Source organism: Pezoporus wallicus, unplaced genomic scaffold (genome assembly GCF_028554395.1).
Source record: "Pezoporus wallicus isolate ANWC-B61680 ecotype Strahan unplaced genomic scaffold, APGP_CSIRO_Pwel_v1 contig_3817, whole genome shotgun sequence".
Lineage (NCBI taxonomy): Eukaryota > Metazoa > Chordata > Aves > Psittaciformes > Psittacidae > Pezoporus > Pezoporus wallicus.
The window spans coordinates 6483978-6511349 of record NW_026635157.1 but is presented as its reverse complement, the minus strand read 5'-3'; the positions used below and the strand labels follow the sequence as shown (position 1 = coordinate 6511349).

The window sequence follows — 27372 nt, the reverse complement described above, 5'->3', positions numbered from 1 at the left end:
TCACAGCATCCTCATGCCACCGTCGTTTCCCGTGTTGGCTATCGTGGACTTGACTAGTCACGGTGCTTTCTAGCAGTAATCCATGGGATGGAAAGCTTGAGATCTTTTTGAGGTACCTGTCGGCTGAAGGTAGTGTAACGATTTGAATTCTTGCCTGTTTTGCAAATCAGGCAGGCCTGGGCAGCTTCTGAAAACTGGTTTCTCTTGTTTAAATACATGAGTGACTGCTCATCTTTGAAGAAACTCTAAAGCTGTATTGCCATGCGCTGTGACCTGTTTTTTCCCTTGCTTTTATTGTAAGTGCCAGTTTTAATTGATGTTTCCTTTTTTTTTTTCCTTTCCGTTTGAAGGACAAGAGATTAGTTTAGATGCAGTAAACTGGAAACAATGGAAGAAAGGAAGATCAAGAGGAGGAGCCCCAAATCATCTACCAGTCACCCTCCTCAGGTTGCAAACTCCAAGAAAAACTCAGTGCCGGTCAGTAAAAGCACAGCCTTTTCAAATCCTGCACCACAGCCGGCGGTACAAAAAACAAAGTTAAAACGGTAAGCTTGGGAGCATCTTGCAAGCTCAGTGGAAGTTGGAAGCCAGAAACCTGTCCCTATTCAGACAGATGAAAGGGTGTTTAGTCTGGCTGGGGCAGAATGTAAAGGGTAAGCTTCAGACTTGTGAAACTCTTTGATGACCTGTCTTTTTGAGCAAAGCAATTTGTGTTTAATGCAACAGAATGGTTATTTTACAGAAAAGGAAGGTGCTCAACACTCCTCTTGTAAGCTTTTATTACACAGTGCTGCAGACTCATACTGATGCAGTTTAACTGAAGAGATGATGGCCTGATGGGACTGGTGAAAGACAAGAGCTGGATGATCAAATATGGCAAATGTGGGCATTGTGTGGGAGATGGCAGAGCTCCATATGTGCAGCTGTGAAGAACAAATACCACATGACTGCAAGGGTGGGACTGATGAGTAGGGCAGGAAATGAAGGATGTGAATTGAACAGGATGTGCTAGAAGTGGAGTTTCCTGGTGTTTGTTTGCTTGGGGACCTATCAGCAGGGGCAGCAGTAGTTCCCAGGCCACACTTGTGTGCAGAGAGAGACTTTCAGTTCTTAAAAAAGAACCTTCTTGGAATAGTTTGTGCTTGAGTTTGAGAATGTTGATTTTCCTTAATGTTAGAAAACACACTTCTTGTCCATGGCAGATAATAGATAAACGAGTGAAGAGGAATTTTAAAGTGAAATGTTTGCTAGAGAGAGGCAGCTGAGTTTACTGTCCTCTATTAGCTGAAGATTAAATATTGCACTATCATCATGAGTACAGATAGTCTATGTGAAGGATCTGATATTGGCCTGATGAATGAATTTCTGCAATGTAAAGTCTGCTGTTTTTCAGGGAAAACTTATTGTGCTTTAAATTGGTGGTTACTGCAGCTGACTGTACAGTTAAGTCTCAATGCTATTATAGAATGTACTAGAAAGTAATTTTGTGCAGTCCACAATACTGGCTAGAGAAGAAAAGGTCCTTTTCACTTTAAGTTTTGGGAAGGGAAATTCTGCCCAATTATTAAGTCAAGTTTACCAAGCTGTGCTAGTACAGACAATTCCTTGAACTTTCCAAGCAGGAATGGACAGAACAAGGTGAAGATGAACTGCTGTTATGACAGCAGAGTGGGAGTATTTAATTAGTTTTCACCTGATCTGCAAGACTTTAATAGAACTGATGGACAGGGGTAGAGCAGTTGATGTCATCTACCTGGACTTCTGCAAAGTGTTCGACACTGTCCCACACGACATCCTTGTCTCTGAATTGGAGAGACATCAATTTGATAGGTGGACCACTCGGTGGATAAAGAACTGGCTGGATGGCTGGGGTCGGACTCTTCATTAGAGACTGTAGTGGTAGGACAAGGGGTAACGGGTTAAAACTTAAGCAGGGGAAGTTTAGATTGGATATAAGGAGGAAATTCTTTCCTGTTAGGGTGGTGAGGCAATGGAATGGGTTGCCCAAGTAAGTTGTGAATGCTCCGTCCCTGGTGGTGTTCAAGGCCAGGCTGGATGAAGCCTTGGGTTAGATGATTTAGTGTGAAGTGATCCTGCCGATGGCAGGGGGGTTGGAACTTTTGGCATACAAATCTTACTTGATGTCCGAAATTGAAGTAGAAATAGCCAAAGTTAAACCTAAATTGAGACACATTGCTCTGAGCTGAACCAGGTACGATAATTGTTGGACCGTTAGTTGTTCCAGCATATAGACTACAAAGTCTATATGATTTTTATAGATCACAGAAACTGTTAGGCTGGAAAAAGAATTATTACTTCCCATAGGAAAGAATTTATGACTTGCAGAGCTTGGAAGAGTTCAAGGGAAGGGTGGGGCTTAGTATGCTGTAAACCCTAGTGTCTTCACTAATTAAATAAAGCTTCTTTATTAAGTCTGGGATTTTATTTAATATCCCATAGTATTCTAAATTTTAACTTTTAGTCTCAAAATTTCTCACCGAGTCCAGTTCTGAAAAGACTTACTGTAAGGCTGCAGAAGCAGCCATGCCCATATGAGAAAGGCTGCTTGCATGCATGGATGGGCAAATCAGGGGTGAAAACAACCCCTTACCTGAATTGTATTAGGTTAGGATGCCATATATCTGTCTGTCCAGCTGTAACTCTGTGTTTAGCTTCCATATCAATTACATGTTAATATGGATGGGAACTAGGAAAATTTATCTGGAGACGAGGTCACCTTCTGGTATAGATTATAGCAAGTTGTTTTCCATGCTGGGTGCAGTCTATAGGTGCTTGTGAGAACAGGGGCATATGCTTGCTGAGGGTTTTTTCCCTCTGACTTGAAGAGAGTTTGCAGATGCCTTTTTTGGGTTGATTTTTACATAGATAATACCCCATGCACCATGTGTCGCTACTGGTCCTCTTTACCGTATTAAGGTGGCCATAACATACATGTTCTCCACTGATGTTTCACACTATGTATTAGTAAGAAAGCAGGTTGTTGGAATTTTTCATTCTGCAGTACCAAACTGTCAAGATAGCAATGTTGTTCTTTAGTCTTCAGGCAAACAGGTGATCTGTATTTTTAATTTAAATGGAGTAATTGAAACATGTAGTACTTATTTTCCATTTCATTATCAAAACCCAGATGTACACTTATCTTGCATTCAGATTCTCAGGGAAAGTGAAAGCAGGAAGTAATCTTTTTGGCTTGTTTATATTTTTCCAGAGTAATAAAAGAGAAAGCCAAACCTCCGGGAGGCGAAGCAAAAGGGGCACAGGCAGCACCAATCCAGCATTCTTTTCTCACAGATGTATCTGATGTCCAGGAAATGGAAAGGGGACTTCTGAGTCTCCTGAATGATTTCCACTCTGGCAAACTTCAAGCATTTGGTAAGTGTCTGAGCTGTCTGTGTGCAATGTTTGTATGTTTTTATACCTATATGATGGTAACATTTGCAAGCAAGTGTGCTACTGTACAGACAGGCTGCCACTTTAACATAGTGGACTCCACCATATGAAATGAATTTTAACAGCCTTCTAGTATCTGAAGGGGGCCTACAAGGGTGCTGGGGAGGGATTCTTCATCAGGGACTGTAGCAATAGGACAAGGGATAATGGGTGTAAACTGAAACAGGGGAAGTTCAGGTATAAGATATAAGGAAGACATAAGGATATATTATAAGATACAAGGAAGAAGTTCTTTACTGTGAGGTTGGTGAGGCACTGGAACAGGTTGCCCAGAGAAGTGCTAAATGCCCCATCCTTGTTCAGGTTGGACAGAGCCTTGGGTTACATGGTCTGGTGGGAGGTGTTCCTGCCAATGGCATGGGGGGGTTGGAACTAGATGATCTTAAGGTCCTTTCCAACCCAAACAGTTCTGTGATTCTATGATTCTATAATTAATAGATCTTACTGCATTTTTGAGTTATAGTCCTATTGTAGGGTTGTCTTTGGTGTGAGATTATTCAAATGCCATTTCATTGTTCCTTCCAGGATGGCTTTCCAAAGGCAATACCTTGGCTTATGGATTTAAGATAGCAAGTTTAAAACCATTTATTTTTGAAAGTGTAAGAATAATAAAAAGTAACTGTATTTAGCACCTGATAACACTTACATAACATATTAACGCTTTACACTATTGGTAACAACTTTTATGGAATCCAGTGCAAGTTGCATTTTACCCAGCTTGCTCTTCTGACTTAGCTTCTTACTACTTCACAGTTGATGGAGGGTTCAGAAAAACCATGATGCTCTTCTGTCTCCTTCTTTTCTCTCTACTAAGTAGAAAGATGCGTATGTGCTTTTGCAAGTTTAGTGTTAGGTTGGCATGTCATGTTAGTTCCACAGTGATTTTTACAAGAGCACCTCAGAAGAGTTATATAAGGCATCAATGACAAGGAACAAACCCCAAGATTAAGCAAAATTAGAAGGGACATTTATTGTGATTATATTCAAAGTTAAAATCCAGGGCCTTCCTAATTTGGACAGAAATTCAGAAGTAGAGAAAACCCACATTTTTTAAAACCCAGTTAGTACATTCAGTAGTTATCTCAAAACCAGACAGATGACAAACTTCAGCAGTGAAATGGGGAGAAATCACTGAGAAAGCAAATTAACTTGTAAATTTGATGTTAAATTCCTCTTCTGTGATGTAAGAAGCCACACTTTTGCACCTTCATTCTCTCTTGGGTTTCTTTATCAAAAGCTATTGCTCATCCTTTTAGGAAATGAATGTTCCATAGAGCAGATGGAGCATGTGCGGAGTATGCAGGAGAAACTTGCTCGCCTCAACCTGGAGCTCTATGGGGAGCTGGAAGAACTCCCTGAAGATAAAAGAAAACTAGCCAGTGACTCCAACCTGGATAGGCTGCTGTCAGATGTAAGTACTGGGCAGGCAGAAAGCATGGAACTTTGCCCACAGCACTCAGCTCAGGGAGACAACACTATTGGGTGGGCAGTGATGTACAGCTGAGGAGGTTATAGATCTGTAATGAGCCAAGATGTAAGTCTTGCCCTCATCTTAGTTTTGAGGAAACATGGTACCCTGTTCTGTTTTTATAGGCTGCTGCTTATTTGAGTGAGTGGAGCAGTCTAGCTGTAAATTGTCTGAGGTTGCAGGCATGTTTAGAGGCAGCCCATGTATCTGGGAACTACAACTGTTTTCCCTGTGGCCCAGCCTCCTAATTATAATTTTATATATATATAAAGTGTATATTTATAAAATATATAAAATATATATATTTATAAATAAAAACTATATATAGAATATATATAAAATAATGTGTGGAAGACCACACATAGCAAAAATTCTACACTTTAAGTTTCTCCTTTCTGTGTTTAAATTTCTTTAAGTTTCCTGAGATCAGCAGATTGAAACCTAATTTGGGACTTAGCATTCAGTGCAGGTTTGCATTGCTTTTAGTAATAAAATTACACATTTTAGCCCAAACTACTAGTGATTTTCTTCATTGGTTTAATGTAATTATTTCACCATATCAGCATTTATTTGACTAACTGAAATGCCGTTACTGATAATTTCTATATTTATATTGCAGCTAGAAGAACTGAATTCATCTATGTATCCTTTCCTTAGATGTCTATTTTGCATTATAATTACTGTGTACTATAACTGAATTACAGTGTATTTCCTCAGTAAATAGTGTCTTTATCAGGAAGCAAAACACTCAATAACATCCTTTAAGATGGTACTGTAATACCTCATGGATTTTAGGTGATTCTGCATAAATAGCTGGATCTTAACACTTTTAATTACAGGCTGTTTTTTCATATGGTAATTTACTTAGCTAGTGTGTACCACTTCAGACAATGCATTGATAGTGGCAGAGTCTGTCAGAAGCACAATCTTTCTATATGTGTCTAGCTGAGATATCCTGGAACGAACATACACAGCAATCTTCCCCCTATAGTACACAGAAGCATCCCGAGTCCTATTGCTTTTTATTTTTTTGTAGAAGTATGTGTAGCTATTTATCACTGATTTTACTGTGCATTGTGTACTGACCTAATTAATTATTTCTAGGGTCAGACTATGGTTGAGTCAAATACTTCAGCAGAGCTTTGGTAATTGGATAAGCCCACCCAGAAGAAGATGAAGCTGAATGTCCTTAGCTTGTCTTTTACACTATCTTTTTGATAAGAACAGAGCTGAGGCGTGTTGCATTCAGTTTATACTGTGGTCTACTTATTTCTGATGGCTTACATACTTCATATGCATTGAGGAAGGTGGGACTGAAGATACGGCTCTGGTATATACATTCTCTGTGGAAAGCTGTTTAAGGCTAGGACTTATAAAGAACACAAGTAATATCACGTAATAGTGATAAAAATAATCTGCCATCCCCCTTGATCTGCCAACTAATTCTGGAGGTATGTAATGCTTACATCTCACTGAGAAAGATTAATATGGTGGCTGCTAACTAGCATAGGACACAAAGGAACTGAAGTTATTGGACTGACGCATACCTGTCACAGGAGTGAGCAGAGTTTTGTGTAACATTGCTATCTTGTTTATACCTTATCTATATATGAATTTTTTATTCCTTAATGGCTGATTCAGCCAAAAACTACATTTAGCAGATGCTCAAGATATTCCAAATGGTGCCACAGGCTGAAAAAACAGCTTTGTCAGATGCTTTTCTTTTGTTGGGTTTTCCCCCCTCCCTGACAGTGGAATCTGGAACAGTTGTGGGTTTGTATGTGCTTGGTTTTAATTTTACACACTGAAGAATCAAAGTGCAAATCCAGGTGTTTCTTTTTGCACATTCCTCTTTGAGCACTGCATTATGCCAGTACTCAGTATCCAGAGTTTTAAACAGATGATTGCAATACTATGCTTTTTATTATTGCTTTATTTAATAGAAAAACTGGGCAAATGTGGAAGTACATTTTTTCTGCTCAGTGTTGTTCATATGGTTGAAAGTGATATATGTATATAAGTTCATTACCATCTCCCCATTTTTTTTATCAAGGTAACAATGCTGTTGCCTGTCTGATCAGTATGTAGACAGTCTGCACACTAGTGTTCTGTTGATCAGTGATGGCACAGATTTATTTATTGTTAAGTAATACATTTTAAATAGACAATGTTTCATTTAGAGAAGCTGCTATTTGTTTGGCTGTGTTAAGAAAGTCTGAGTTCTTTTATGGTCTTAATGGTTGCAGAGTTTATTTTCCATTACTGTGAATAATTATTGAATGTCACTAGATTACAACTAGCATCTGTGCTAGCTTGAGGAAGGATTGTAAAATTCCAAAATTGGGTAAACAGTAAATAAATCCAGTATAAGCAATTTTGTAGTCACGCCTGTCTTATAAGCAGCCTGGTATTGGTATTTTCATTGTGTTCACAAAGAAAAAAAATCCTGTAGTAGGGTAAAATCAAGCAGGTTTTAGATTCAACATTTGTATCCTGGTACATTAAACTATGCCTTTGGTTCCAGACTTATTCTGTATGAAGACCTGCTGCCTACTGTTAGTTTTTGGTAGGTTGAGTTCTACAGCTGTTAACACAAAGGCACAACGAGCAAAAGCATGAGAGTGTGGGTTAAAAAGTAGCCTGGTTAAATTTGGATCATGACCTGTAAATTTAGTTCAGTCAGAATTACATCAATAGAAAGTATTTGCTAGACTTTAGTTAGAGCCTTATAAATAATCTGCAACATATTGAGACTTCACAACTCCATCACATTCTTCATATTTTCTTAATGCCTATTCTGTATCCCTACTGATCCCAGTTTGTCAGGGTTATGTTGTGGTTCCAGGTGCTTCACCTTTAACACAGTATATACATGGATTTTGAAGCATCAGCTTATGATGCTTTGCATTTTTCATCTGCTTCAACTCTTGAAACATTGTATTTTTAATTTTGGTTCTGTTCACTACAGAAAAATGCAACCTCGCTCTCCTCCCCAAAGCAGACAGAAAATTGATACTTCTTCAAACACAGGTTTATGATTTCTGCAGTTCTGCTCTAGCCTTTCCCACAAAAAATGAAGGGGATGACACACTTCCCATAAAAGGCAGTAAAACCCAACACATGCCCTAGGACAGGAGCAGACATGGGAATGCTTTTTCCACATGAAGTCTCAAGTTTATGATAAGAAATCAGATGTCCTGTTTTTAAGTGGATCATTTCCTCAAGTATTCGCTTTCTTGACCACTACAGCTATTGCAGGTGTCACGGGTGCTGGAGGAGAGTTTGTTTCTAGAAAGGAGCTCATCTATCACAGGGCCTCTGAGCACAGAGGATGTGTATCAAATTCAGCCACCAGGCAGGGCTTACTGCATGTTCTTTACAAATGTACTCACATTTCATCACTCCTCATGCAATCAAATCCAGCACTTCATGTCATAGGTCACATACAGGAACTGTTTCTGTCCATATGCAAATGCTGAGTTCAGAGACTGTTTGGGATTACTAACACAGAACATGTTTTAGCCAGCAATAGTGGAAATTCATTCCTTTTTAATTACAAGTAATTAAATTCACTGTCAGTGAGCTATGCTTGTGCATCTTGCTGTCGTCATCACAAGACATGGGCTTCATCACAGCCCTCTTCACTTACTGTAAGAAACAGCTAGAATATGAATGAGTACACATCAAATCCGCAGTTGATTGCCCAAAGCACCAACTAGCATAAAGCATTTGATAGTGGGAACATGACATGTATGCCAAGTCCCTGCTTTCCCAGACATGGCTGAGGGCCTGCCTGCTGATGGGAGGTCATGAATGACACGGAGCAAGAGCCTTAGGTTGGAACAGACGGAACAGACTTTAGGTGAGGGGTTAATTGAACTTGGTCAGCCAAAACTGGTGCAAGTAAAACAGTATTTCTTAGTGCCTGGAGGAAACAATAGCTTAGTTAATTCAGTATCTGTTCTCACACTAACAACCAACCTTGTTGTACTACGTATATTTACACCTTTAGTTACGTGACTTTCCCTGGCACTGATACCAAGCCATTCCTCCTCTTCTCCCTAGACCAGAACCCATATTAGCCATGTGTCTTGTGATAAGTAGCTGCTGAACACAGAAGCTACTTGCAGAGACTGCCTGCTGTTGCTTAGTCTTTTTTTTTCCGGTCAGAAGGTCAGTCTATAAAAGACTGATCAAATGTAAAGATCAACCCTCCAGTCAGAGAAGCACCAGAGCTTATGCTGCCAAGCTGGGAGACAAGAAAAGCGCAAAGGATTCTTAACTGTCCGTTCTCACCATTTCTGTGTACAAAAGGCCAAGAGTACAACTGAGCCTGAATTCCTATGCAAACAAATGGGGATTTTTCCCTTTAGAACTACCAACATGGTCAAACATTCAAAAAGACGTGTCTGCTCCCAGTGAATGGCATACTTCCAGGCATAGCCTTTGATTGATTGTCTGGTTCTCAGACTAAGTGCATGATGTCTGGATTCCAAAGAACAATAAAAATGAAAGCTGCAGTTTATGACCTTCAGCAAAGAAAATCAGTTTTAAATTAATACTTCTCCTAATGATCCTTCCCAGCTAGGTTCTGACAAACAGTGACATTTTACATAACACTTACTAAGGAATGAAGGTCAACCACTTTTAATTCAACAAATACTAATTTCTTGTAATAACAGTGTACTTTATGATTGCTATAAGCAGGTCTGAGTCTGGAATAAGTGCAGATCCCTATAATGCTAGTTGTCTCTCTTTAGAGTCAGTTTAGTTTTGATAATTTTTAGCTTGAATTTGAATTTTGACCCAAACCAAAGTTTATAAAACAGATGTTGCACTGTCCATTTTTTACTATTTTCAAAGTCCCAAAATAAAGAGTCTGTTAACAGGGACCCTTTATTGAAAAGAACAGTGTCATTAGCTTAGCTCTTTCTTACAACTTACCTGATTTCCTTTCAGTTTTGACTAGGAACCTGTAAGTTATTAAAACCTCATCAACCACTCTGAATACATGCAAACAGATGAAGTGGATGAGCACAGCTCAGGTTTGTGAACTCAACATAAACACCACGTAGGAGTCACTACCTATGTACAGTACTGGGATAAAGACTGCATGATTAATCCAACCAAGCATCATGCTGACTCATCTGTGGATAAAGCATTCACCTTATTGTTGGATAATAAAGAAAACCAATTAGTATTTGTTTTTTCCACCACTACACAGTTATATATACAGACCTCAGACATTATCACTGTGTGGCGTGTGACGGTCCATGCCTTCAGGTATTCTGCTCTCCTGTCAGTGTAACATGCACCCAGAGGCTAGAGCTGGTTAACCCACCTACCTGTCAGTTCCTTGGGTGCAGCTTCAGTGTCTGTTTTATGTCAAATCAATGTTTCATGGCTCACTGTACATTCTTAAATAACGCACACACCTCTGTCAGAAAGACACAGCTCAGATGGGAGCAGTGCCACACGCACAGATGGCCTTGGACTCTTGTAAGAGAAGAGGGCATGAAGTTACATGAGCCAAATTTGCTTCTCACAGTCTGTCCTGTAGGATGAATTCAGACACCTACGGTTGAATGCCATAGGTTGGGGATGCAAAGCCTTCAGAAGCATTTTCTCAGGAGTCTGTTACTGCAGTAGAGTTTGACTGCATCCTTAATACTTGCTTGAAAAGCTTTTACCAGAATCATTATAGCCAGAATCATTGTAACACCCATTTAAGACTTCTGCCAGTCAAAAAAGCTGACACAAACTACAGTACCTAGACCAATGAACAATTTTAAAAGCCTAATGCAAACAATGTATTTCTTACTCAAAAGCAAAACGGTTTCTATTTAATTCTTAAACGTATCACATAATAAGGTGCCTCTGAATCACAGGACTAACCACAGGGTAATAATGTGTAAATCATGAGGTACAGCCTGGAAGCGGTGAAAATATTCCATACATTTTTAAGCTACAACTTACTATATAAATGCTAGGAGATGAAAACAACCAGGAAAATATAGAAATGCACATGCCAGTATTTCTGTAGCAAGTGCTGCTTTTTGCTACACAGGCGTCTAGAGACCATTTTTATATTGGAATTTGTAAGCAGTATTCAGAGCTGAATGCCTCAAGGAATACATAATTTTGGTCTGTGTACTTTTAACAACAAATAATGCTCTGTTCTTATCCTCTGGACAAAGGAAAAAGCATCTATAGGTGTACAGAGCGGGGGGGGGGGGGGGAAGGGGGAAATCATTTTGTTGTTTAAACCATCATCATAATGAAGTGAAGCTTGAGGTGGGGTACTGCACTTGAGCTCTTAGCCCCTAACACTACGGAAATATAACACTACTAAGTTAACAGCACCAGGAGTTCAGTCTCAGAGTGAAAGGTCCCTGCTCCGTGCAGGAAAACTGAAAATACAGCTTCCTTTCAACACCACTGACGCCACATTTTCAGTACAACTTCTGCTCTATCCTAGAACAAAATCTAAAAATGTTTTAATAAGGTTTTACTGATGGCCAGGGCTGCTGATACAGTTTTAAACTCAAGTTTAAGTTGTTGATTTGACAGGTTGCCCTGTATTTACTTAGCAAAGAACACAAGAGCTTCCCAGGACCTTTGCATTAAATGGATAACTGTATATGAGTAACTGCAGAACAGCTTAAATTATAAGGCCATCGCCCTTCTGTTTTACAATTAAAAAAAGTTTTTTTTTTATTCTCAAGCCATTTTAACCTTATCCTTACCGTTGGTTTTAAAGTGTGAGGCCATGAAAATCAAATAATACATCATATCGCCATCTTGATCAAAATTTTAAACCCAAAACTGTAGCTTGAGAATGATCAATATCATCTATTTTCAGTTCAATTTTTGGCAGTTCTCAGTTTGTATTAATTCACATCAGGACAGTCTTGAGTTTTGACAGTTGAAATGCAACCCCACTTAAACCAATACATAGGTTTTTTTTTTCCACAGGTGGAAAAAGTGTCTTCCTTCTATTGTACATTCACAGCTATTTACAAAAAAGGAAGCTTTAAAGTGTCAAAGGATTCCATTGAAAAGGCTCTCGGAAGAAAGGATAAAAAAGCAGTCACAAAACAACATTTGAAATTTTTGTCCCGTGAAGTTTAAAATATTACCAGTCTTAGTGTTTTTCTTGGTTAGTGAGGCCACCTGTGGAAAGAATTTGGGAGAAACCATAAAATCCATCAGAATGACCAGCCTCTCAATTTTGATAAAATGGCATTTGAATTAATACTGCTTTTCCACAGGAATCTTCTTGCTTCAACTCCTTTATCTCCAAAGTGCAGGCAGGTACTTTTAAGTACCCTTCTACAGCTAAAGGACTTACTATTCTTCTATGACCTCTCGGTTCCTTCTGATCAGAAAGTAGGTGACTCAGCTCCTCCATGACAGCAGTGAAAGACAATGGGATTGAAGCTCTAGAAGGGATTGTTGTAAATCGCAGCACTCTACTTCCAAAGGCAGGGATACCTAACAGAAAAAGTTGGAGGCACATCACATCTGCGTTTTCTGATAGAATACACTGAATTACAACTTCCTATAAATTCCCTCCATAATATTTTTCTTGAAATACATACCGTATTTTCATACTACAACTGAACTCAAGCTTTGTATGTGTTAAAGAAGACCTGCAAAATAAGGCATAACAGCACTTTGTACAGTGTGCTGAATTCCAATGCAGTTGAATGAAACACACTCCTAAGACACTGCAGGTGTTCCCAAAGCAATTCCTTTGACTTCTGATGAGAAATCACATATTGCTGAAGTACCTCTTTGCCAAGTCTGACACAGCCAATCATATGTGCTAGACCCTCAGAAGCCCTTAACAAGTGTTCACACAGACAAGTGTTCTCAGTTCACGGCAACTGTTGTAATGCTTATTCCACACCCTACTCCCCCAGCTGAATGTCAGGGGGACATTGCCTCCTCTCTCAATAGGCAGCTGTTCTTTCAAATACTAGTCTGCCTTATTTGCCTTTTGGATGGATACTAAAGACAACAGGCTCCTTGCAGAACACACTGATTCACAAGTGAACTGATTCAAAGTTAACCTGTTCCACTCCATGGACTTCTGTCAGTTTAAATGCAATCGTATTTGAGCCAAAGAGAGAAATACAGTTGGACCTCTGAAGTTAGAGAACAGAAAGTAAAAGCCACCATTCATGCTATTATGGGGTATACCCAAGAGTTTACATGTGTTGTAGAGCAGGATGTATCCTATAAGCAGGAGGCAGGGAAACAAACATGTAAGGTTCAACAGCAATACTACTAGATTTTTTTTTTTCCATCAATATACCATTGAACATCAGTTTAAAATTGCTTTCATTATTTCTGACGTTCATTTCTTAGATTGCTCATAATCAAGACCAGCCAAAATGACAGAGGAATTTCAACTCCTTCCAGATTAGATGCATTCCTCATGTCTGTAAGAATGGAAGTGACAAGAACATACTCTAACAGAAATGGAGGAAAATTTACCTAGCTTTCTACGCTACAGTATATGCAGTCAACATGTGACAGATAGCACTGTCTTAAGCTGTGAGATCGCAAATTTAGCACTTTGTAGTGTTACAATTCTGAATCCAAGTATTATAATGAAACAAGGGCTGTTTCTGACAATAACTTAAATGCAAGACACTGAATACCTATGTATCAGTAAGCTGGAAAAAAGTACCGTAAAAATCATTTTGGAATACAGTAACATGTACAACCAGGTACACTTAGTGTACAATCTGGCTTTAAACCAGGAGTTGCACCTCTAAAACCTATTTTGTCAATTAAAAACCCCAAACAAACAAAACAAAAACAAACAACAAACTGAAAGGGAATTACACGGTACTAAACCCTCCCCCCATACACAGAATTGATTTTTGAAAAGCAATTAATTCAGACTCCTGTGGGGGGAAGTAAAAATAAAACTGTACTTTGATAAGTACTGTTTATCAGGACTAGGCTGTATAATCTCATTTGGTTATTAGTATATACAGGCATTTATAACATTGTTTCTATACAGCCAACAATGGTTGTTTTCAAAGACTATTAAGAGAACACAACATTTAAAATAGGTGGGTTTTTTTTGCTATTAGAGAACCAAGTCCTTAGTTATCATGTGCTTTATTCTAGAGAGCTGTATTATAAATGACTAGTACAGCAATGTGCATGGCAAAACAGGCTAGAATTTTGCTTATGAAATTAAGTTGTCCAGAAAATGGAACTCTGGGGAGTATAAATGCTCAACTGCACATGAACTGCTTTATTTAAGCAACTTAAGCATGCAAATATGTTTGAAATACTCTGTGCAAGACTGAAAAGTAACTTGTGTAAGAATTGCATTGTTATTACTCACTTGGGAGAAAGATGTTTTTGTTGTAACATGTCACCATTCCATGAAAATACATTCTACTAGCAACTAAGGCTAGAATGAGTCAGGAAACAGTGGGTTTTTTTTTTGGTCTGTTTTTTTTTCCTTTTAGGAAAAAGTGATTCAGATTAGGTCATCTGTACAGTTGTATTTAGAGACAAACTCCATGCACAGCTGAAGCCTTGAGAGTTAACTCACTTTTGCCCTAAATGCAGAGCAGAAACAAAGCACAGCCCATCCATAAGGGACAGAGACATCTCACACAAGAAACAATCCTGCAAATTTATTTTCCTTAGTTTTAAGTTTTTATAACCTCAACTTTGTTTATCCCACATAAGACATTTCCAGTAATAAGAGATCCTCTTGTTCATGTACTGTACAATTGCAAGTAAAATGAGGGGCATGTGAAATGCAAAAAAAACCCTGAAAACGCTAGTTTACATTGGGCAGGCTTGAAATACTGCTCAAAAAATTAGCTTTTCAGCTTTTTACCTTTGCGTTTTGGAAATCTGCTCTGCTGTCCAAAGACAGGCAACAAATGGAGAAGAAAGCAACTCCAAACCAGGTAGAATGAAGAAAGAGGCACATTAGTAGGAGAAACAAAGGAAACACAAATCAAAGAGAAAACACTCTTCCCATCACAGAGTCCAAAGAAAAACATCTTTCAGGTGTTTCAGAAATTCATGTTGCTGTCCATCCATCCATCCATCCTTCCTGGCTATGTACATTAATCACAGTCCATACTATTTAGTAGTCTACATTTATAATTGCAATGTAGACAGCACATCCCTGGTATGGTATGTAACTCCTTGCTCCAAAGAGCTTACAATCTAAGTTCATTAAAAAAGAATGCATTAAGTAGCTGGATCAAGATCAAACACAGACGATAGGAAAATTATTTTATAAGGGATTAAAGTTTGGTTACATTACTAAGTGAGGTAACTTCTGAACATCGTTGGCAGTGATGTTCTTAAGACACAGCTTTTCAGTTAGAAGCTCTTCTGATCACGAAAAACTGGTTAAAAATGTACTGAATGATGCATTAAAAGTAATCCACAAAATTCTTAACAGACTTGCTGGCAAGATACAAAAAATATTCGTGTTATTCTACGAGAAAGCAGAATGTTACAGAAATTTGTATGTACATGTCACATTTGAATGTAAAAGGCTTTTTACATTTAAGTTTAAAATGTGAAGTTCTGATTTAAGAATCCTGCTGTTATAGGCTTAATACTTAAGTATTAATATGAAAATAGTACTATTTTAAAAAATGTATTTTTGACTTCAAACTATGGACAAGATACAGTTGGTTGGAAATCAGTCCAACTTCATTAAGTGACCCACACTTTCCCACTTTTTTTAAACACTGTTCTTGCTACTTGGCAGTTTAATACAAATCATTAGTCCATCAACTTCAAGGTTTTTCAGTTTTGTGTCTTTTTTTGTGGTTTGGGTTTTTTTCATTTGGTTTTTTTTTGCTTTCTGTAGGTTTTGGTGTTTTTTTTAATATATATATGTATATATACATATATATTTTCTAAGTCAAAGCTTTGCAGATTATCTACATAGTTGGAATGTAATTTATATGCAACCTTTACGCATATTTAGCTATCATTTCTTAATCCCCTTACACGCAAAAAGAAAGTACCATCTTTCATGCAGCTTTGGCATCTGTTTCTCTCATTCCAGGGAATCTTGCTTTGGACTATATACATAAGCTGTCTGCAAAATGTACATAACATTTGAAAAAAATGTCGGAATAGTTATAGCAATAAAAGTAAGCATAATTATTCAGTCAGTAAATTCTAACAATAAAGACACATACTTCTTTTTCACTGTAACAAACAGCATATCCAGCAGAAAAATCTAACTTGAGCTATCTTTTTGGAAGGGAAGCAGATGTTAAGAAAATTTCACTTAAACACAGAAGTGAGAAAGTGAGGATAAGGACTGCTAACAGGAGATAATTTTGCTTGAATTTTCAAAGGTATGCTCAAGGATATGAAAACAGAAATGAAAACTAAAGAACTACACATTACTTTGACCCAAGTCAATGGTGGCATTTAGTTTTTAGAAGTAACAACCGCATTAAATTTGCTCATAAGAGGATACAAAAGGAATATAGCCACAGATTACCAAGAGAACTCAATCATTTCTATCAACAGCTAAAAAATGAGGGAAGAAAATAATCAAGGGATTATGGATCAACTGTTTCTTGTACAGGCCACAAAACTACAAAAAATTACCTTTAGACCAGCAATAAACCCCTCCCCCCTATTTGAATGAGTTTCAATTCCCAGATAAAGATGAATCAACAGAATTAAAATATTGTGCTGTTTTATTGGTGTAAAAATCACACAATTGCTAGTTCTGATTCTGCAGAGATACATCCATGCAGTTAAACATCTATGATCCCACAGCCAGAAGAAGCCATTAAATAGAATATCTGCTGTTAGTCAGCAATTAATGCAAATTTACATATGAGATCAAAAGGTGTGTATCGTACAATATACAACAAATCCTAATACAGTACATCAACCTGAATAGCAGGATACACTCAGGGAACTGTTAATAGTGAAGCCTGTCTATATGCCAGAGAAATAAGGCCTGGAAACAAGATGACAGAAGGTACCCCAGAATTCCTAAGAAGCAAACTGTTCATTTTCTGTTTTATTTTTTGCTGGGAATTAGAAGTTCATAGAGGTATTGACACGTTACTTGACAGTACAATTTGTTATAGTGAAGACTGGTGGATGTGATCTGTTATTAAAAGGTAATGTGTGAAACATGCAATTACAGGTGGTGCTTAGGTAATGTGTAATTAATATGTTGGGGATTTACACCCAACTCTTTTCACAAAAGGGAGGGCTGAAAAAGGTCTGTTTGACAGATTACCAATTGTACCATAAATCTTCATATGCATGCGGCTGAGTCAGGATCATGAATGGATAAAACATGAACACCTGGCAATCTGTGGTTACATACTTTATAGTGTATGCAACAAAACAAAATAAAATCCAGATGATGTGGCAAACAGCCTGCAATAACCCTCTCAACCTGAAAAAGCTGGTTTATTGCAAAGAGGCAGGCTTTCTAGAATTGTGAACAACTTTCCAATTGTGAAAGGCAGCTTGAGAAGTAACATCGGTCAATGACAGTTTCTCTCTTTTCCAGCACAATAAGATCAATGCCATAGTGAAAGAAGACATTATGTGCTTAAAGTTTAAAGTCAATTGGTTAGCAATCCTCTTCTGCAAAGATGTTTCAACAGGAAAAAAGAAACCACTAAAAAATTCCAGTTGGAAATTTTGGCGACAAACTTTGCAAACTCAAGCCCAACAGAGACCACGGATACCCACAGAAAATGATGTGAGAGGCAGTGTCACATTCAAGGAAAAAAGTTTTTTTTTTCTCTCTGTACTGAAATTAAAGTACTTAAATACAAAAGTGGACAAATTGGCAAAAGAGAACCACAACATTTAATGTAGAATAGAGTGCACTGAGCTAGATGCATGGATCTTTAAATAGGCTTTGAAACCAATACCCCTTTCAAAATTAGTAAATTCACAGTTAACGGCAGTAGGCTTAGAGGTGAGAGAAAGGTCGAAGTTGTTCCAGTTGGACTTCCAGGGAGATTCTCTCTTCAAGAACATCCTACAAAAGAAAGATTTTCTACTGACTGTCCGCAGTGAATGAACATTCAAAAACTTCCTCATACAAACAAAACTGGTAAACATTAGCTTCACTTCTGAGAACTAACATTTTCTAAAATGTGAAGAACTCTTCCCATAATCTGAATAGAAGATTGGCTAGCTGGTACTTACTCATAAGTGAAAGTGTATACTTTGTTCAAAAGGAGAAGCCATTTAGTATTCTTTCATTTCTTTCAAACAACCCAAACCCACAAAGTTGTAACCAGCTGCAAAACCAAGTATAGCATTTTCAAATAAAGTTTAAAATATTAAGGGGCAAGCCCTTATCTCAGTTAAAGGACTGGAAACTTGCCATTTCCCCCCAATTTTTCCTCCTGTGTATATTTTACATACTTTGTCTCTCATAAAAAGCAATAAGTTAAATTCAGGCTGGATAATTTTTAAAATGGCTTATCTTTCAGACTAGGCAGTATCACATTTATTCATGTTTACATTTAAGGTTTTTAACTGATTTCATAACTAATACTGGATATCTTAGGATAGCAAGAGAAAGATGTTAAAATGGTGCCTACAGATAAATCCTAAATTATAATAGCTGACCTAGATAAACAGATGACTGTTGTTATTAAGCTGCAAGTTTTGTATTTCAGATAATTGTATTTGTTTAAAAGTAACCAAGACTTAAGGTTTGCTTTTCCTTCAGAAGCAAAGGAAGGAAAGCTGCTCTTCTCAATACCGCTTTTAGAGTATCTGATGACCACGACAGCTACCTTGAATTATTAATACTAAGTTAACATTTCTGCTTTTTTATTTTTAGTGTAGCTGAAGGCAAATCAGGACATTGAAAAATGTGTTTTGTAGTAGCAAAAGCATCCTTTGTAATTTTACAGGTATATTCCATGATCTACAAAATCATCTAAATATTCTATAGTGATATCCTCTACTATGTATATCATTGACTTGCAGAAATGTCCATTATTATGTATCACTAACATCTTGCCTTCTCAGGCTCTTCTCTTAAAGAGACAAAGATTATGGAATTACCTTTAGTTGCTGCTGTAGTTCACTATTCAATCTGGCCAAAACAGTGTTGGTTTCCTTGTTACGTCTGATTGATGCCTGAATTGCCTTCTTGTCTTTCCCCACTGATCTGAGAATATATAGAAGCATTGTAATAAGTAATTTCATAGCTTAGTTGAACATCTAATTTATCATAACCTCCTTTTTAAATGAGCAAACTCCTATTTTTTTTTTTTTTTAATTTGTTACACTGTTATTTTCCTTTTTCTGCTTGGCTTGATTGTTTATCTGCATGGAAACCACACATATTTAGTTTCAATGAAAGAACAAGCAGCAGATTTAAAAAAACTTATCATAATTCATTTTCCAAAGCCACAACACACTGTACAACATTCATTTACCTCAAAGTGACTAACACAACAGTCCCACTTTCAAGGTAGGACACAAAGACTGCACATTTTGGACTGTTCATAGTAGCCATTATTTGAAATTCAACACTACATCTTAATACTTCCGCCACTTATTTCCAACATACTTGCAGAAGTTTAAAAAGTTGACACTCCAAAATTCAAGACCACTAAAAAGTCTCCCAGTAATAGAGGCTTTGGGATGATCTTGTTTAAAAGCCAAAAACTTTTAAACTGGTAAATAATCTAACTCAAACACACTGAAGTTGTTTGCAGCTCCTGGAACAGAAAGTGTGTATGCTGTTTTAATGTAAAGTTTCCAGTAACAGATGTATTTATACACTTCTTGGGTTACCTAGGAATAGATGGCTGTGAAGCAAGAACAGCAGCTATGACACCTGTTTTCTGTGTATGTTCCTCAGCTTCAGGTCTTAGCTCATCCTCTGATTTTAATCTTCTGCGAATAGGCTTTGGTGGTGGAGCAAGTGGGGTAGTGCCTTTACCCTAGAGAGAAAAATCACAGCCTATTAATTCTCACAAGCTGCACTAGACTTGGATTATAACCTGGTAGCTTGTTTACATTATGTATTTTTAAAACCAGTTACTGAGCTAACTGAATTTACAACCCATCTGATATTCTCTGATGGGCATCTAGCTGCATTCTCATATGGTCTGAAAAAACTGTGCAAGCAGTCAATTGTAAATACACACCATCTCAGAACAGACCTTCCCCCCAGTAATTAGGTAACACAAAAAACAAAACAAAACAAACAAAAAAAAGCTTCTGTTAACCAATTTCTGCACTACAAGTTTTGCTGTTTCAAAAATTTGAACACTTAAGATCTTCATTTTCTGCTATCTCAAGAATAAAGGTAATCATGAACATCTGATGCAAAAATTCATCACACACACGCCTGTTTCAAGCACACACTGGATCTAAGAAAACTGGGCTCGAGTGGAAGCATACAGAGTTGCTGTCACAAATCAAAACAGACATAATTTCATATGCATCTGACAACTACGCTCTCCTTCCAAGTGTACTTTGCGTACCGCACTAGTGGGGACATTAGCAGGTGCTTTGTCTTCAACTCTTCCATCTGCTTTGGCACCTCTAAGAGAACTTGCAGAATCAGAGGGCTTTTCAACCTAGGGGGATATACACTATATTTAGAAAACTACTTCTCAACAAATATTTCATTCAGCAACAGTCAGTATGCTGTGTTCTGATACATGAATATAGTTAACACCTAAAATTCAAGTCTTCTTTAGAAGGACAAGCTGGAATACAACAACAATACATGCTTTAGAGTCAAACCATCTAGAACTATCTTGGTCACAAACACTGGTTTGGCCTGGAAGCAGCTTACAGAACAGGCACAAGTAAAATGTCAGACCTGTCTTTTGATACAGAAGATTCAATACAGAATATAAAATCGTCATGAAAAAGAGACACAAAGGTTATTTGAAAGTACTCTGCTCTCAAGCATTTTACTCTAAATAAAGTCAAAACCCCAATGTTATGAGGCACTGTAGAGAACAAAAGAGGCTGTGGCCTGATGATAAAATGCTACAGCTGTTTCTGCTACTACATTACCACCATTATCCATCTCTTCCGACAAAGGTTAATCCCTCCAGTGGAGCACAATGCCACTGTTCCCTGTCCACCCCAGTGCAAAACAATTAGCAAGCTTAACTTCAGCAGTTTTCAGTGGCAGCTTAAGCTAATGCAGCTGATTTTGCAATGAGGTACATGGAGAGCCCTCAAACAGTTCTACATCGTTGACCTTCCCGATTAAGGGAAGCAAAACCATGCTGCTGATAGTTGGGAGAACTTTAAAGCACCACAGGTACTTTTGCAACTGAGGATGCCAAACTGCACCAGAGAATTTACAATCTGGGTGAAGGCTACAAATTATGACAGGAAAATACGAAGTAACTTGTGTAATAGTAGTATGCTATTATGACATTAATAGGAATAACCCCAAGGCTTCCAAACTTTTAAGTCCTGTGTCTGTAGTAGGAAACAAGGTTTTGTAAACATCTCTGATGATCTACTATAGAAGGATGCTAGCTGTCTCTCCAAAGGCATTGAACAAAAACAAATTAATGGAATTGTAGCAGAAGTTAATGATATCTGACTGTCATCTCATTTATTAAGACAGACTAGTTTATGACTTAGAAGTCATTTGAAAGGCTGACAAGAATGAACAGACGAAAAGTTTTGCCTCTGCAAAATCTTAAATGCACCAATACAATGATGTTTGTGCACATATATGCTAATAACTACAAAATCTCTTGAATTACAAGTAAGAACTGAAAGAAAAAACTTATGTCTAGGTATTTGGCAATTACTAAATAAATGTAGCAATGTGTAACATAATTGCTTTCTGGCAATAGGTTGGGACACCATTAAAAACACTAAACTACTGAGTTCAAACAGCAGAAGTAGGTTTTAAGAAATTCTCGTAATTGCTGGTGGTGTTAAGCAATTGACAAGATCTTCACTTCTGCTCACCTGCAAGACTTCTGAGTGTGTTTCAATTTCACCATCTTCCTCTTTCTTTGCACCTGAAACAGCAAATGCCTCAAACTGGCTGAAGTCTGCAAAATTTGGCTGTTCTGGTATTTGTTGAGGTGAGGTACTGGTATGAGCTATTAGGCCTTCAGCCTCCACTGGGCGATGCACATGAGGACCTGCACCCTGCAACAAAAAGACAAAAGTATTTAGTGACATTGTCAGTAGGACAAAGCACATCTCATCCAAGACACAGAGAGACCACTCTGTGTTTATAAAAATAGGGAAAACTTTAAGAGAAAAGGAAGCGAAGCCCATTGACTGACTTCAGTTGATGGTAACTCAGATTCTAGGAAGTAGCTGCTGCTGCAAAGCAACTGAAAAACAATTTTATCTGTCCAATGTCAGATCTGCAGAGCAGTTGAAGGATTCAGCTGGTTGAGACAAAGGAAAAAAAAAACCAAAACCACACCAAACCCAAACTTATGCAAGATTTGTCTTCTACCAAATCAGCCAACTGAACCAACTCCAGTTGCAACTGAACCAACCAGGACTGCAAAGATTACCAAGTCTCTGACAAAGGAAGAAGTGGGATATTTCCTTTAGGGAGCAGTCATATTATGAATAAACTATACCCTATGCCAGACCCACAGAAGACAAACACTTACTTTGCAACTTTAAAGACTGCTCTCAGTCTGTGTTAGCACCTGCTAGCTAAACATGGACAGGTAAAGAAATGTGAAAGTGTGACTTTCTTTCCTACAACTCAGAGCTCCAGAGCAACTCATTCCTTTTCACTCTCTAATTTAATCCCTTTCCATGGTTCTACCAGAAGCAGTTCTTTATTCAGGAGAGGCTAACATTTGGCTAGTCTAGGTTTTGCCATCATTCACAAATTGGTGGTTTCAAAAATACCAAGCAATGCTACTCATGTTAGAGATAAGTTAAAATTCAGAGTTAGATAGAAATGATGCACTAAGAGTATGATTTTTTTCAAAAGTGACATCATCACCTGTGAAGGCTGTGGTCTTGGAGGCACTGCAGGGGGATAGGCAACAACTCCAGCCTGTTGCTGTCCTGTAAAAGAGGCATCACATTTGGCCAAGATTTTACTCTTCATGCTACAGTGCTATCTAATTTTTTTGACTTGTCAACAGAAGAAATTCTGCATTTTGCCTACATATTAACCTGTCACATTTACCATAACTGTAATGGCATCTCCTTTCAAATTTGCAACAGACAAAACAAGGAACCAGAACATGGATCTTGTCCTTTGTTCCACCTCAAAGTACAGAAACGGTCATACTTTGCTGATCTTAGTCCTTTCTTTTTCTGCTTTACCCTCGTTATACACCACCTTAACATTTTCTCATACTCTGATCCTGGATTTAAAAGTACTGACAAGTCAGAAGTACAATAAAAAACCTTAAGCAGAATCAGAAGTAAAGATTAATAATTTCCTCTGAGGCAAAATACTTAATACCCCTCTCTAATACATTTGATACAAAAATATCTTCACTTGAGAATATTCTGGCAGATGCAACTCATTGCACGTAGGTGTACCACCAAAATGTTACTGCCTGATTTTGCTCCCCACGTTCACCCAAAGGACTACAATGCCAGCATTTAGAATTTACTTATAAATTATCTGTTTAAGCAAAGTGGGCCACACATTTTTATACAAACAGAAAGAGTAACAAGATTTTCAGCTTTTTCATTCAGAAGACACAATCTTTTTTTCAGAGAAAAAAAAAAGGAGTATGCTTCAGGAATATATATGCTGAAAAATAACATAACATACAAGAGGAAGAGGGTGTATCTACCTGGGGTAACTGAAAAGGATCTGTTCATATCTAAAGATGATGATCGAGAATGAGAAGGATGAGGCCTTGGAGGGGGTGGTGGTGGTGCAGTGTTATCTGGAGATGTTCCTGAATGTGATCTGCAAAACAAAAGTTTCTGTAGTGAATTTAGGCAGCTACAACAGAACTAAAATTCAAGAGCTTTTCAAAGTATACAATTAAAAAATAGAAGTTTGACAAATGGAAAAGAGCCTTATTGCCATTGATTTTTGCAGATTACAAAATCAGTTTTAAACTTCTGACATCCTTTGATTTCACAATTGTTTTTGTATTTCCATTTTCTTAAGTCTGTTATCCTAATTATTCTTATATTATCACAAGTAACTTATCTCTGGAAAATCAATAGCTTGACACACACCCTAAACAATAATAGCTCAGGAACACAGAATCCTAAATATGGTAATTGCATCCAGATGGTAGTCACTGTATTTTGCAAAGTATGGAAGATGTACTCAACATCCTGATTAGATTTTAAACAGGTTAAGTTTAATGTCACTGAAGAAGATGAAGTTTCTGTTGGACCTGCCTCAATGTATATTGAGCTGACTATCTCAAATAGCTATTTAATTCTCTGCCTGAAATTTTCCAAATCTACATACCAGGTAGCAGCATTGCTACTCGTTTCCTAGGTCGGATCACCATCTAGTGGATACCTGTTGTAAGTTCATCGAGCACACACACAAAAAAGGATAGAAGGGTGAAATAGTGCCCAAGTCCTTTGCGTGGGATCTACTGTATACACCTTCCATTTAAAAACAGCTTGCAGAAGCTTCCTAACTACTCAAACATGAGCAAGACAGATTTATTGAATCACTGACAGGAATACAACTACTCATAAATAACTGATAAGTTCTTTTCTACAACTGACTTCTGCAATGTTCTTCTGAAACTACCATAAAACAAAACTAGGAAGGGTAAGAGGTACCCAAGTTCCACACAGAACTTGAAATTCCTGAATGTATATGTCCAGAGAGAAATGTGAGTTACCACAGCAGAAAAATTTACTGTCTTAATATACTCTCACGGACAATTCTTCTACATATAAGACTGATGAAATGCATATATATCCAGCTGACTAAATGAAAATCTAATTACACTGAGTCCTAGGGTCATCCATCTACCTAGTCTAGTAAAGCGCAAGTAGGATTAAAGGAGGGAGAAAGTGGTTTAAGGGCACTCCTGAAGTATTATTAATCTGACATAGTCTTGTCAGTTTTTTGTTTCTGAAAATTCAAAAAAGTACTCTGGACTAATGGTAGGGTTAAGGACAATGTAATCTCTATAGATAAAGCTGCAATCGGTTGATGAGATATCAGTGGTAGGAAGTAAAAGATGAAGTGGGAGAAAAATTTCCTGGGAGGACACTGCCAGAACTGCCTGATCTGGACAGAAGCTGCTTGTGCCATTAAGCAGCAACTCATCATAAAGCTCCACTCATCTACACAAGTTCAGCAAGAGAACCTAACACAAAAATCAGAGATGAAAAGAACATGTTGAAACCAACATGTTGGTAGTGCAAAAACATACACAGAAGCAGGACAGAATCAAATCTGCCATTAATTATAATGGAGGAAAGAAGTTTTTAAGCTGCTGTACTGACAGGCAACTGCAAATCTTTCTCTGCTATTGAAGTCTCCCTAATTATTTTTGTTTGGAATCTTACCTTTGAAACTGACTGTAAGACGGTTAATGGCATAGCTGGTTTTAATCCTATTCAGGCAGATTAGTGGGAACAATTAGCACCAGCTAGTACAGCACATTCTCTTCTGTCAAATGATGCAGTTTTGGTTATGAGCTTACATAGCTTCCTCCAATCCCTTAGTTTACCTTGGGCCTGTGACTGCCCTTCATTTAATAAAAGTCCATTATTAAAAGAGATTCAGTTACTGCTGTGATATTTCTTATTTGTTTTATTATTCTTGTATGCTGCAAAGTCACAAGGTCCTTCTCCATTAATGCCTCATATGATTTTAAAAATACAAAAAATTGGTTTCAAGTAACATCATGATCTCCTGTGCTTATATTCCCTTGTATTTAGGGAGAGTCTTTCCAAGATTTTTGACTGAATGTGGAGTTTCATTTGATTGGTCATTCCCAAATAGCTTTTTAGACTTTTTTTAACACTTTTTTTAACTGTTACTTTACAGATGAACAGGAAGAGCACACATTATTAATGCATTAGAAAACAGACTGCCTCCCGATTCCTGAGTGTTAAAGTTAAGAATCTATTCAGCCCTCATTTTACAAGCTTGTTGTCAAACAACAGAAGCTCAGAACAGGCTTCTTTAACCAGCTTTATTTATTTTTTTCAGTTGCTACTCTACTGACCGTTGCCGCGTTACAGTGCTTCCAATTTGCTCTGGATCTGAAGTATACGAGTCTGAACTGCTATAACCATCTGCTGGTAAGAGAAAAGTAAAAAGTTTCATATTTGTTATGCATCATTAGTATACTCTAACAGATACAGGTAACAGATAACTTCAAATATGCAATTTCTATTTTTAAAAAAGGTTTATATATTTTTTTCCCTGAAAGGCATCATTTGGGCAGGGTTCAAAATCCTAGAATCTGAATAATTGAAGGATTCAATACAAACCAACTCCCCCCAATACTTCTGAGTTCTTGGTTACTACTGGGATGTACTGAAGAATAAACGAAGACAGCAATGTTGTAATTAAAACACAAAATGTAAGTTTCATAAGCACTGATTTTTTAAACATTTGACGTTCTATCAGTTTGACAATCTAGCCAACAAGAGTAAGAGACATCCAAGTAAAAATAAAAAGCAAGAAGTAGGACATGCTTGATTTTATAAGTGCTGAAGGACTGTCACCAACCTGAGAAGTCAGAAAAAGGAAAATGTACGTACAGAATAGAGACGAACTCAGCAGCTTTACTACTAATGCAACTTCTGTACCTTCAAGGCTGGTACTCAGCTCTGTTTTGGACTAAATCTTTTCAAAAAGCTTCTGGTTAAGGCAACCTTTATAAATGAAAGATGCTATTACAGCACCACATACAGTTTCCTTAACACCTTAAGGAACCCTTACCCTTAAAAGCTATGCAAAGCATGAGGTTTTTACCCTACAAATGAGGAATCTCAACAAAAGTCACAACATTTGTATGGAATGAATATAGACAGAAAAATGGATCTGAGAATAAGTTACCACAAGGGATAATTCCAGAGCACCCTGTAAAGCACAGTTCAGGGTGGAAAATCACCAGAGCAATGAGACTTACCTGATTAGTTATCAGTGAAGAAGAAAATTCTAATCAAGAACATCAAGATTTTTCTCAATTACCCAGCCTCAAAAGATTATTTTAACCTCATAGGACACTAAAGTTTTCAAAAGTGTTAAGACACACCAGCCAAGACCCAGAGATGAGAATCCTGCAGAGATGACTTTCCTGTTTAGTAAGACACATTCTTACCTGGCACTTTGTAAATTACTTCGGTATTACAAACCAACCAAAATACTACTGTCTTAATAATGCAAAGGACTCAAAGTAATGGGCTCTTCAAATCTTATTTTTACTGAAGTTCCTAGTTTAAAGAACACAAGTCTCAGAAACAGATCCCAAAGACTCATT

At 37.6% G+C, this 27372-nt stretch overlaps 2 protein-coding genes across 14 annotated transcripts in view; one reads left to right on the top strand and one right to left on the bottom strand.

Moving 5' to 3' along the window:
* Positions 1–26123, top strand: CCDC28A (coiled-coil domain containing 28A). Of its 3 annotated transcripts, none has more exons than XM_057407409.1 (6): positions 1–112; positions 351–545; positions 3230–3393; positions 4728–4882; positions 5559–5581; positions 6581–7313. In XM_057407409.1, the coding sequence occupies exons 2-6, from the start codon at positions 388–390 to the stop codon at positions 6633–6635; spliced, it is 555 nt and encodes a 184-aa protein (XP_057263392.1). In that variant the 5' UTR covers positions 1–112; positions 351–387; the 3' UTR covers positions 6636–7313. The 3 variants fall into 3 exon arrangements, with proteins under 3 accessions (XP_057263392.1, XP_057263382.1, XP_057263401.1); XM_057407399.1 differs by having other exon boundaries at positions 1–129; XM_057407418.1 differs by lacking the exons at positions 5559–5581; positions 6581–7313 and adding an exon at positions 26094–26123 and having other exon boundaries at positions 1–129.
* REPS1 (RALBP1 associated Eps domain containing 1) overlaps positions 16645–27372 on the bottom strand; it is a 62756-nt gene continuing 52028 nt past the window's right edge. For 7 of the 11 annotated variants that reach the window (XM_057407303.1, XM_057407327.1, XM_057407334.1 and 4 more), the window contains 8 exons: positions 26110–26182; positions 23743–23861; positions 22932–22996; positions 21920–22105; positions 20455–20550; positions 19760–19908; positions 19022–19127; positions 16645–17978 (listed from right to left, as the gene is read on the bottom strand). In XM_057407303.1, coding sequence (XP_057263286.1) covers positions 17910–17978; positions 19022–19127; positions 19760–19908; positions 20455–20550; positions 21920–22105; positions 22932–22996; positions 23743–23861; positions 26110–26182 — 863 coding nt within the window. In that variant the 3' untranslated portion in view covers positions 16645–17909. The remainder of the gene's footprint in view (positions 17979–19021; positions 19128–19759; positions 19909–20454; positions 20551–21919; positions 22106–22931; positions 22997–23742; positions 23862–26109; positions 26183–27372) is intronic. The other 4 variants (XM_057407355.1, XM_057407381.1, XM_057407365.1 and 1 more) reach the window with 3 other exon arrangements.